The following is an 11,757-nucleotide window of genomic DNA, read 5'->3' as shown; positions in this document are numbered from 1 at the left end:
CATTATTAGCATTCTTAATCAAGAATCAAACCACTAAAGGTAGTTATAAGCCTACTGAATTATAACATCAAGAATCAAACCACTAAAGGTAGTTATAAGCCTACTGAATTATAACAATAATCCTTTACTTTTCATAATGATAATATCATAATTATATATTAATTTAATTAAAAAAATAATACAAAATCATTTATAAAAGGAAACATTAATCTATCCTAAATTGTAATTTTAATTTTCTAAAAAAATTTAAAAGACATTTATTATTACTAATAATTATAATTATTATTAAAAATATAAATATAAATACTCAATTTTGAGCAAACTTTATTATTATTATTTACTTTTAATATAATAATTATAATTATAATTATTATATTATTAATATTCAAATATGAATTCTTTTTACGAAATTAATTACGTTACATATTATGCGAAAATACATGTCTCTACATATTTGTAAAAACAACGACAAGCTTCTTAGTCAAACGGGTCATTAAAATAAATGAGTTTAGCATTTACATTCACATAATACCTAAAACATGTCATTAAATTATTTCGTTTAAACAAACTCGTGATTTCACGGACCATTTCACTAGTTTCCCTTGATACAAGGTTATCAAATACCCAATGAATAATTCCCTTGTAAAAATATACTATTGCAAAACTTATTATAATAATACATACTCATGGTTCAAAATCGTGGATAACAATAGAAAAGAAAAAGAAAAAAAAAAGATACAAAAGAAACAACTGTTATTCTATATGTGATATTGAGTTTGAATGTTGAAATACATAGGTTATAATATTCTCATGCGTTGAAAAGTTTTCTAAAAGGTCCATCAGTTCGGTCTTTTGCAGCTTCAGTCAAAGCAAGGAACCTTTTAAAACCAGTAGTAGCAGCACCTCTACCAAGTGCTGCAGCCCTGGTGAGTACGTCTTCTCTTGATGCAATTATTGCACTAGACGGTTGAGACACCACCGAAGAGGGTGCAGGTGTTGCTGCAGGGATCACCTGGACTGTTGATGCAGCAATCGGCATTTGCGAAATCCCAGTCCCACGTTTGTTGAAATCTTCTAATATTGTTTGTTGGTCTGCTTTTTTTAGCCCCTGCAATCAAATGAAAAATACTAGATCCCTCAGGAACTGGTAAATTAAATTGGGTAAAACAGGTCGAAAGTAGAGTCCAAAATGCCCTTTTTAATGCATAGAACCTTTTAAGTCATTTTATGTAACAAATAATTTCTACTACTATATTAAAACAGTCAATTTTTTTGTTATCATATCTGACACCAATTACTTAAAATGAGTTATAAAAGTTTGAACAAAACGTGTTGCCGATCAACCCATACCAAAAAATGACTCATTTGACCCTTTACTAACCCACCCAATTTACCAGCTTTACACTTTGTCATAGCAGCCAGAGTAATTTAATCTAAGTGCAACCTTGAGCTCGAGGATTCGCTGGAACTCAGAGGGTGTTCCCTCAGGTAGTAATGCACTGTATGTATCTGCCACCGAGTCAATTGGGGATAGGATAACCTACAAACAACATATAATAGGCATCACCAATCTATACATTTCTGAATGAGAATACGTAATTAGTAATGTTTTTATTGTATTTTTTTCAATTTCCAGGTAACAAACTCAAAAATTGTGTATGATGTAGTCCCACAATGTGAAGCGTGTATTCTACCACACATATATTAAAAGCTTCTCGTTAAAAGATTTGAAAGGGAAAATAAGAGGGTATGTGTAATACTCACCTTGAGAAGTGCCTCTGCTTTGCTCATCTCACGACTCACAAATTTTGAGTAACTAGCAGCTCCTGCTGTCTGTTAAAACCAAGTTACAATCAAATGAAATTTTATTTAAAGCTTTTTCACTTCAATTGGTCATGATTTTGTACTACAGATATATGAAAAGTGATCAAACAAATTTCTTAAACTATACATTTTGGTCAAATATGACAAATTTTTATGAAATGGAGAAACGTGAAAATTTTGTTTGACAGATTCAAGCGAACTACTAGTGAGGTCCAAAATATTTGTAGAATTAAATGAACTATTACCTGTTTCCCAAGAGATGGAATATCTAGAAGTGTTGTCTTTACAGCCTGAGTATCCAACAACATCTGAACAAAACAAAACGTCAGTATTACACTTAACCAAAACTACTGTTGATGTCGTATTCAAAGCTGCTATTATAATCTTGAAATGAAACTGCAAAGAGGTATAAGAAGAGAGTACTTGCTGGGCTCCAGTCTCTGATATCTGCTTGCATTTGAAGATATTAAGATAGAAGCGAGGAGCAAGAGAAGATGCAAGCTGCAGGACAGAATCACATTAAAGTTATAATTAATTAGAAACGAGCATGAAAATATTCAAGGCCATGAATGATAAACACAATTTACTTTATTGCGTTATCCTAAGATGAATTTATCAACTTCCATTTTGGTAAAGTTTTAAGCAGAGATACTTGCCATCATAATTACAACTGATTGCCATCCCCATTATTCTTCAACATTTTGTTATGGATGGACACTTTGATAATTAAATATATATGCACACTTAACGATAAAATTTATTTTTATTCAATACAAGTATGTTTAGTTTCTACAAAGGCCCAAAGAATAAAAACACAGCCCAAGGTTGTAAGAGCCGCGAGTCGGGGACAAGTCGGACGGGACCTTGAAGGGTCGAGTCAATGGGCGTTACCAAAATTGACTTTTAATAATAAATAAATTAGACATATATACATCACACATAAAAATATCAAACATAAAACATATATATTTCAAACATATATAGGGCAAAAAAGTTATTTTTAAAAATTATTAAAATTTTGACCAACTTTGACTTTGACCTTGACCAAGACGACCCGACTCGGCCCGACTTTGACCTTACTTTTTGGCGTTGGCTGACTTTTTAGTGTTAACCGACTTTTTATGCGTTTTTGGGTGAAACGGGACGGTCAAGCCCCCAAGCTGACGCGTCTGCCGAGTTTTACAACAGTGGATACAACAGAAAACTGGAGCTATAGGTCGTTTTTTTAAACAGTGGATGTTTAAGACTGGAAAAACACTCAAGTTTCAAATTTGAGAAGTATATTAGAATATGCAAAAAGGAGGTTATTTTACCTTGTCTAAAAAGAACTGAAAATAAACTGGGGAGAGAAGTCTTCCAAGTACAGGGATGCTACCATTAAGTATCATTTTTATGTTATTGACATACCTGCAACACAGTAATAAATTCATTAGAATATGAAGAAGTGGCTTAGCACAATACTTTAGGGTTCATATACTCAAATCATGTCTTACTCTGATTGATCACCCACGCTTTCAAGTGTAGCCCATAGAACACGTGTCATTGCAGCCATTTCAACATCAAATTTAGTTTCCAAGCCATTGACTAAAGTCACCAACGCCTTCGTTATAACTGCTGAGAATTCATCCTGCACAAATAATAATAACATGTATGTTCAAGAGAAAATATAATCATTAGACGCATAATAAGAAATTTTACCAGAGAAAATATAATCATTAGACGTATAATAAGAAATTTTACCTGCACCTCTGACATGTCCACCGCATCAGCCAACTGGGTATCTATTATTTTGGAGACATTATCAGCCAACTCTTCAGCCTGTAACTCAAAACTAACTCTTGTTAACGTAGGGAAGGCATTCTACTAAACCAAAACCAATTTTTATTTTATTATCTTCGCATTATAGCCTATTTGTAGCACTTTTTCAAAATGAAACCATTTTGAGCGGGTCAATGGATTGAGAATTGTGAATTCTTTCAGAATTTAAAATTAAGATTTAGCAGCAAGAGAAAAGGGTTGAAAGAGATGACAGTTTAAAAACAAGATGACAGTTTCCCAAATTCTATTTTTTAATTATTGCATATAGCCTCCTAAATCGTTTTATTCAAATGAAATAATGGTATTTTAGAGAACAATATCACATAAAACATTTATATAAGATTTTTAAAAGATACAACATAAGTGTTTGCAGGTCAACCTAACCTAACCTAACCAGGTCCGTTTCAACCCATATTAGATTGTTTGTTCACCCCAAACCCGTTTTGACCTGACAATCAACAGCCCATCTGTCCACCACAACATATTATATAGAACATAGAGGTGGAAACCCTTCAATTACACATGCACACACACAAGTCATGACATCAAGTAAAAGGCTGACCGTTTTATGACAATATTCTGCGGTGTTCACGATATAGCATATCATCCTTTCGTCTTTATCAGATGTCTACATTCAGTAACACAGCAATAGCATTAACAACAGATAGTAAAGATCATAATTAAAAATAGCTTTGGCACTAGAAACTACCTTAATGTATCCATCCATCCCCGTTGCAGCTGCAACAATCCCTGTTCCACCTTTAGGCAACTTCATAAAAAGCTTATTCGCATACGCTCTAAGGACTCTTTGAAAAACCTATCAGCCAAATGGAGCAAGAAACCAAAAATTCTAAAGATCAAGGAACTCTACTAACATTCAGATCATCCAAGATCTCACAGATTAAACAGTTTCTATTTAGAGTAATAAAAAAATCAAAATTTTAACATGGAGGTTAAAATATCACTTACAGGAATATTATTCCTATAAACCGATTGTGGACATAATTTGCTAACGTAAATTTATTGCAGATCTGTACCAAGGTTTATGGACAAATGTCCTCGTTAATTATATTTGATGTGTAAGCAGTCCCACTGTTACTAAATAATGCTACATAACATTCTATCTGGTTAGCATGTGAAAGAAAATTCTCGAAGCGAACACACAGATTATCAGACACGTCGGCAAGAAAGGTATATAAAAATAGTTATGTGACCAAACTTCTCCAGCAGTATTTCGAGGGAAAAAAACCTACTTTAACATAAACTTCTACAGTTCAACACATTGACAAGGGATAACATGTAAATAGTTTGTTTCAAACGGACCTTGAATAAATTGAGCAGAGTTTGATTCTTTGTCAGGGCGGAGCATCGTTTCAAGCTTCTTCTGATAATCAAAAATACCTTGTAAATTGAAAAAGTGTATTAGGTTAGCAATCCATAACTAATATTGTTCATCGAACCCATGGCCGAGGAGAAAAATGCATCTTAAGATATTGATATATAAATTACATCAGCTTGTCTAGCTGCACTTACCTGCATGCTACTGGATAAAATATTAGTCTGACTTCCCTCCTCCATATCCCACGTTTCTTCCTGTGAATTAAAATATATATAATATATAATATATGCATATGATCTTTAAACAGGTCAATCAACACAGAGGAAAGTATGGTAGAACCTGAACAAGCTTCTCCAGACTTTCCATTAGCGTTTTTTCTTCAAATTCTACATATACCGTCAAGTGTGGTTCAAAGCAAGATGATATGATTCCACGGAAATTAAACTGCCATATCAATGTAAACAAAGTAATTACTTAGAACCAAGTTTCTGATAGCATGCAATTTAAACAAAACAACAAACTAAAACTCCATGCCAGTTGATATTAACTAATCATAAAAGTTATGAATCTGAAACAGTATATGTGTAAGCCACACAAAAACAGAAAACGAACAAAAAATCATTAAGTCAAGACATACCCCAGCTGCAGGCACAGCTAAATCCTTATCCTGACATCAAGAAGTCTGTTAGTTAAGAATGATCCCAACAAGAAGCAGACAATTTACAAATAAACGAAAAAAAAGTAAGTAATCACCATCACTTACGTTAACCTGATCTCCCTGATGTGCATTAAGCTTTTTCTCATACTTCTTACGAATGTCTAATACAGTCTGATTATTACTTTCTGAACCATCTGTTTCCCCAAACCCATCTGTAACAGTTCTGCTACTACCACTACCACCAAACTTATCTGCCAACTCTTCCTCAAATTCTATTGTTCGTTGCAATGCCTGCACAAGATTCGAGACAATGATTAAGTCAATAATCAGGTTATTATAAATTTAAGACACGGAACAGCCAACTGTCAAGCACCATATTAATAAATGTAAGACGTAGGGTAAATATCACTACCCAAGTGACAGAAGCTACACAAAATAACTGATTTGATGTATAGAGAAGTAAGCAACAGAAGCAGAGAATGTAAATACATCTCAACGTCCTACAAATACAAAAACTATTATAACCACCGAATGATGCTAATTCAGAAAGTACCATCAGTAGTGTTGCAACTTCTGGCTTCTCTTTCAAGTTTTCAAGGATATCCTCAAGTTGTGTCCTGTAATAAAGGGGATACCGTTAATAAGCCCCACAAGTCATGTACAAAAAATTAACCAGAAAACCAACATCAACAATAAAAATTATAAGACCAATATCATTCCAAATTGAAAACATGCAAGGTTATTATAACATCATGTCAAGTATCGTAAAGAAATGGATATCACATAACATATTATCTACAACTGAATGATAGGCAAAACTATATGAGACAATGATAGACAAAAAAGGTAGGCGTATGAAAGATGTATCTTCAAAAATTATCAGCATATCATAAGTTATTTAGATTATGAAGTTTATACTTTGAGGATAACACGACAAACCTGGTCAATTTGCAGAACTGAATACAGAGCAGATAATCAACATGCCATGAAGTGGGAAAGATTTTCCAAATCTCCTCGTTGGTCCTTAAACGACGTTTGACCCAAGCATATCTCCTCTCGGTTTTATCCAGCTTGGCTAGCTCTGATATAATTCAACACTTTTCAGAATAAAATACATAAGGTTAAGTTACAAAGGATAGGAAAATAACTATGAAATACAAACCAGCTCCTTCGAATATCTGCTGATAAGAAATAAGTTCCCTGTCACAAAAGTTTTTCACCAACTCTTCCCTCACCGATGGCTCCAGTGCATCAACAACTAAGCAAGCATCTGACAAGTGCTGCAACAAACTACTGTCCTCTGTCTCTTTCCCCGTACCTAAACTGGAATTAAAAAAAAAAAAAAATAGAAAATAAACTTAACGGGATAAAAAAAATATGTTTTCAAAATATATAGCATGTAACATGCATACTATGTGGCTTCATTTAGAATAACTATGTTCCAATTATCTTGGTTTATATATTATGATAAATAAATTATCAGATCATATTCAGAGTAAAGCTGGTTCAAGAAAGATAGTATAGCTATAATGTTTTATAGAACCTTCTAGTTTTACATACCTGGAGAAATCAGAAAACACGTGAGACTTGAGGATTTGTTTAATATTCTTGAACTTATCCCTTAGCTCGGTGATCTTCGGGTTATCTCTATAGCCGTCAAAATGACTACATAACTGGCTGACAGCCTGAAAATCATGTATATGAGACACTAAAACAAATATGCATGTGATAGAAAGAATATAAAGCTACATAAGGGAGGCTCTAATTATGTACAAAAGAGAAGAAAGAATAGGAGAGCATTTCTTGATTAGAAGAACTGTTTGTTTGAACTTTTACAAACTTGATAGTCGAAACGAATAGAATTATTTATTTGTAAAAAGCTTACTTCAGCGGAAAAGTATAAAAGTTTGAATATTATAAAAGACGTCAAAGACAGCTTATCCGTTTGTAATTTGTAAGCAACAAGACATGTACAAATCTACAAATATCTTACATACCTCTAACTGAGCGGAAGCCTCTTTATATTGTCGTTTTGAAGCCATTACTTGAAGTTGTTCAATGGCAGATACTGCCATAATTAAAGTCAGGTAATGCAGTTAGAACATATAGGCAAAGACACACGATTATCAGACATTGTATCAGAAGTATAGTCTCTATAGAAATTATTAAAACACAGGATAAATGTTACGAAAATCGTTATTAAGTATTCCGCCAAAAGATGAATCTAGGCATGTCGATCTTGCTGTTGATTACGTTCATTTTCTTCTTTCGCTAACTAAGCATTTGGTCAAAGCATGTAAAAATGAACTAAACGTTCAATATTCTGATAAAAAGGGCATGTAATATTAAGAGAGCCAAGGGAGAGACTTATACTGATAGTTACCAAGGAAACCCTTAATCTTGGTTTGTAAAACTTAGGGCTAAAATGGATTCAGTTTCTTTTTTTTTCTCGATAAAGAAATGGATTCAGTTTCAAGTAGCAAATACTGTGGAAAATATTGCTTAAGTATTCCATCATAGCCTAAATGACTTATCTACTTCCTGCTATAAAATCTAAGATAGAAGATATTTGACCCTTAACTGAAAAGGACTGACCTAGCATAGTAAGACGATGGAGGGCTGTAATAGTAGTTGTTATGTGCTTCTTTGCAAAATCCAGCTTTTTGATGTCACGGCATATTTCCTGAACCATTGTTTCACTTTGTTCGGCTTTGCTTTTGATTTCTCTGACTTTATACATGAGTTCCTTAAGTGAAGTAATCACAAACAAGGAGAGAGGCAACAAAACAGTGTGATTTTTGGGAAAAACAAATGCAATGAGTGTATTACTATAAACGAGTCAACTGAAAACATATAGGATATCAATGTACCTTCACAGCACTTGTAGCTGCAGCCAGATCCTCCTTTGCTTTAGACCCTGAATTACTCTGGATACAAAATGGTCAAATATAAACTACTAAGTATACCCTCGAATAACTAACTGTCTACATTCACATGATCATTTGATGAAAAGATGTTCAAATAATGAAGATCACGATACCACAAAATGGAGTGGCAAAATTATGGGGTCTAAAAGCATGTGTACCTTTTTTTATACGATTAAAAGAATCAATGGTCAAAAACAAAATATCACCTGTTGACGAACAGCTGTCAAAATTTCTGCATCCACAACCCGTATCTCATTGTGTACTTTTTGCATCAATGGCTCTACACCCGTTAAAGATGCTTCTGGACAATAAACGTTTTATAATGTCATACTTAAAAAGTTCAACTAACAAAATCAACAGCATTACACAATCCCGCAGGGAGGCGGGGTAGGGGGAGGAAGGATGTAGACGGTCATAAGCATACCCAAAGGTAAGACCTCTGACAGAAAAAGCATAACTATAAAAAGCTTTATTTTGAGTCACAGATATACGTAGACACAGGTTACACATGTGCACAAGTTGTACATGATATACACATTGATGTACAATCATATGGATCCCCACAAAGAACGGAGTATAAAAAAAAAAAAAAAAAAATCTATCTTCACTATCTTATAAGAATCATACTTTCGTGATTTATATTTGTGATATGGATGTTCTGTGTCGAGATAAATTAGTTTCACATTAACATAGAAGCACAAAAGAATGCCTTAAACAAGTGAAGTATACCTAAGAAGTTGCTCTTGGATAGAAGCGCATGGACAAAATCATTCATGTTGAAGTGGTCAAGTTTAAGATAAAACCTTGTATTGTGGCATACATAACTTTAGCTATTTCAGAGTATATTACTCCTGCACATACCTGGTACACCCTAATTTTAAACTAAATGTATACCTAAGATCTATAAGATCCCTTCACCCACTCCACTATAAACAGTAGATAAACAGCTAATTATTATTCATCCCTCTTAAATATCAATTCTTCTGTCAATTCACTAAATGCAACCAAAATTCAGTATGATCTGATCACGTAATCAAAATCATACATATACATATATAGTTAAAAAAATAATATAAAAAAAAAAAAAACTGACCTGTAGGAAACATCTGGTTAATGTAATCCAAAGTACTCGATTTCTCCATTTTTTTCTCTACTCAAAATGTCACTACAGCAATTACCTAATTACAAAATAGCATCGAATAGTTACAAAAGATTGAATTTATTATTACATCGTATGTTAATTAAGCTGAAAAATATGACGATTTCACAAACAATCAGACATTACAATTTGCAGAGACGAAGATCTGAATAACCTAATTCGAGGGGAGTGCGTGTAGATCATGTAATTGAATGGAATTATGTACAGCTGATTGATCTATGGGGAAATATGAATTTCCGGGTGCATGAAATGAGATCACGGAGGAATACGGTGGCAGGTAACGGTGGTGGTTAACTTGGAGATTTTTTTTAGAAGATTTTGACTATTTGTTGTATCATTTGCTTCAGTCCATCAAAAAATGAAATTTGGTATTCCTGCGAATTTTCAAAAAGAACCCCTAACTATTTAGTATGATTATACCTAACCTCTAAGTTTTGGTACGATCCTCCATTAATTAATGCATTTTATTTTTTATTTTTTTTGCTTAAAAAAAAAAAAGAATACTATAAAACAACGGATAATTCATCAAAAAATGAACGAACCGAACAAAGATACAACCGAAAAATGGAAGGCTCGAAACTAGACAACGAAAATCTAACCGCTATCTACGACCGAGCCTACCGCACAGTAAACAAAACACCACAACTAACCAATTAAACACCAAACTAAACTCACAACTAACTAATTGCACGCCACAAACGTAACGGACGAAAGAAAAAAAACAACACAAAATAAAAACCTCGAAACGAGCACATTTAGACTAATACTTTACAGGGTAATAATTATACTTATTCGAAGTTGGATTTTGGTTCCTTTGGCCCGGTGTAGGCAAGGCTCGTTTCTAGCTAACATTTTGCTCGGGTTTCTCTGTTGGGTTTTGATTATTATTTTCGAGTCTTGCCGAGTCGTTTGTATCTCTAGAAAGAATGTACTTATAAAATTCTCGTTATTTTTGACAAAAAAATATCATATTTACTTTTGACTAGACGAGTTATCACACGATTCACGAATATATGGTATAGGTTAATAGGTTATTATATTTTATTTATTAACAACCTTAAAAGCTGGGTTATTGTTTCCATTATTTTATACTAAATCTTTATGTGTTTTATAAGCGATGTGAGATAAAATGTAGTGATCAAAATGAAATGTCCCGTTCTTATTGATTAAAAACGTTCCATATTAATTGATTTCGTTGCGAGGTTTTGACCTCTATATGAGACGTTTTTCATAGACTGCATTCATTTTAAAACAAACCATAACCTTTATTTCATCAATAAAGGTTTAAAAAGCTTTACGTAGATTATCAAATAATGATAATCTAAAATATCATGTTTACACACGACCATTACATAATGGTTTACAATACAAATATGTTACAACAAAATAAGTTTCTTGAATGCAGTTTTTACACAATATCATACAAGCATGGACTCCAAATCTCGTCCTTATTTAAGTATGCGACAGCGGAAGCTCTTAATAATCACCTAAGAATAAACATGCTTAAAACGTCAACAAAAATGTTGGTGAGTTATAGGTTTAACCTATATATATCAAATCATAATAATAGACCACAAGATTTCATATTTCAATACACATCCCATACATAGAGATAAAAATCATTCATATGGTGAAAACCTGATAACCGACATTAACAAGATGCATATATAAGAATATCCCCATCATTCCGGGACACCCTTTGGATATGATATAAATTTCGAAGTACTAAAGCATCCGGTACTTTGGATGGGGTTTGTTAGGCCCAATAGATCTATCTTTAGGATTCGCGTCAATTAGGGTGTCTGTTCCCTAATTCTTAGATTACCAGACTTAATAAAAGGGGCATATTCGATTTCGATAATTCAACCATAGAATGTAGTTTCACGTACTTGTGTCTATTTTGTAAATCATTTATAAAACCTGCATGTATTCTCATCCCAAAAATATTAGATTTTAAAAGTGGGACTATAACTCACTTTCACAGATTTTTACTTCGTCGGGAAGTAAGACTTGGCCACTGGTTGATTCACGA

At 33.1% G+C, this 11,757-nt stretch overlaps 1 protein-coding gene across 4 annotated transcripts; it reads right to left on the bottom strand.

Moving 5' to 3' along the window:
• Positions 1-621: 621 nt before the first annotated feature.
• LOC139855459 (vacuolar protein sorting-associated protein 53 A-like) lies at positions 622-10,050 on the bottom strand. Of its 4 annotated transcripts, none has more exons than XM_071844686.1 (25): positions 9,847-10,050; positions 9,660-9,744; positions 8,773-8,867; positions 8,510-8,566; positions 8,235-8,385; positions 7,637-7,707; positions 7,200-7,324; positions 6,802-6,962; positions 6,579-6,720; positions 6,193-6,256; positions 5,745-5,930; positions 5,619-5,648; positions 5,321-5,425; positions 5,176-5,235; positions 4,966-5,043; positions 4,352-4,459; positions 4,205-4,270; positions 3,565-3,642; positions 3,318-3,451; positions 3,138-3,231; positions 2,248-2,325; positions 2,070-2,132; positions 1,765-1,833; positions 1,445-1,540; positions 622-1,108 (listed from the first exon to the last, which is right to left on the bottom strand). In XM_071844686.1, exons 2-25 carry the CDS (start codon positions 9,706-9,708, stop codon positions 809-811), a joined length of 2,460 nt encoding a protein of 819 aa, XP_071700787.1. In that variant the 5' UTR covers positions 9,709-9,744; positions 9,847-10,050; the 3' UTR covers positions 622-808. The 4 variants fall into 4 exon arrangements, with proteins under 4 accessions (XP_071700787.1, XP_071700785.1, XP_071700788.1 ...); XM_071844684.1 differs by having other exon boundaries at positions 9,852-10,050; XM_071844687.1 differs by having other exon boundaries at positions 8,773-8,864; positions 9,852-10,050.
• Positions 10,051-11,757: the final 1,707 nt, after the last annotated feature.

Source organism: Rutidosis leptorrhynchoides, chromosome 6 (assembly GCF_046630445.1).
Source record: "Rutidosis leptorrhynchoides isolate AG116_Rl617_1_P2 chromosome 6, CSIRO_AGI_Rlap_v1, whole genome shotgun sequence".
Classification (NCBI taxonomy): domain Eukaryota; kingdom Viridiplantae; phylum Streptophyta; class Magnoliopsida; order Asterales; family Asteraceae; genus Rutidosis; species Rutidosis leptorrhynchoides.
This window is presented reverse-complemented; position numbering and strand designations above follow the sequence as displayed.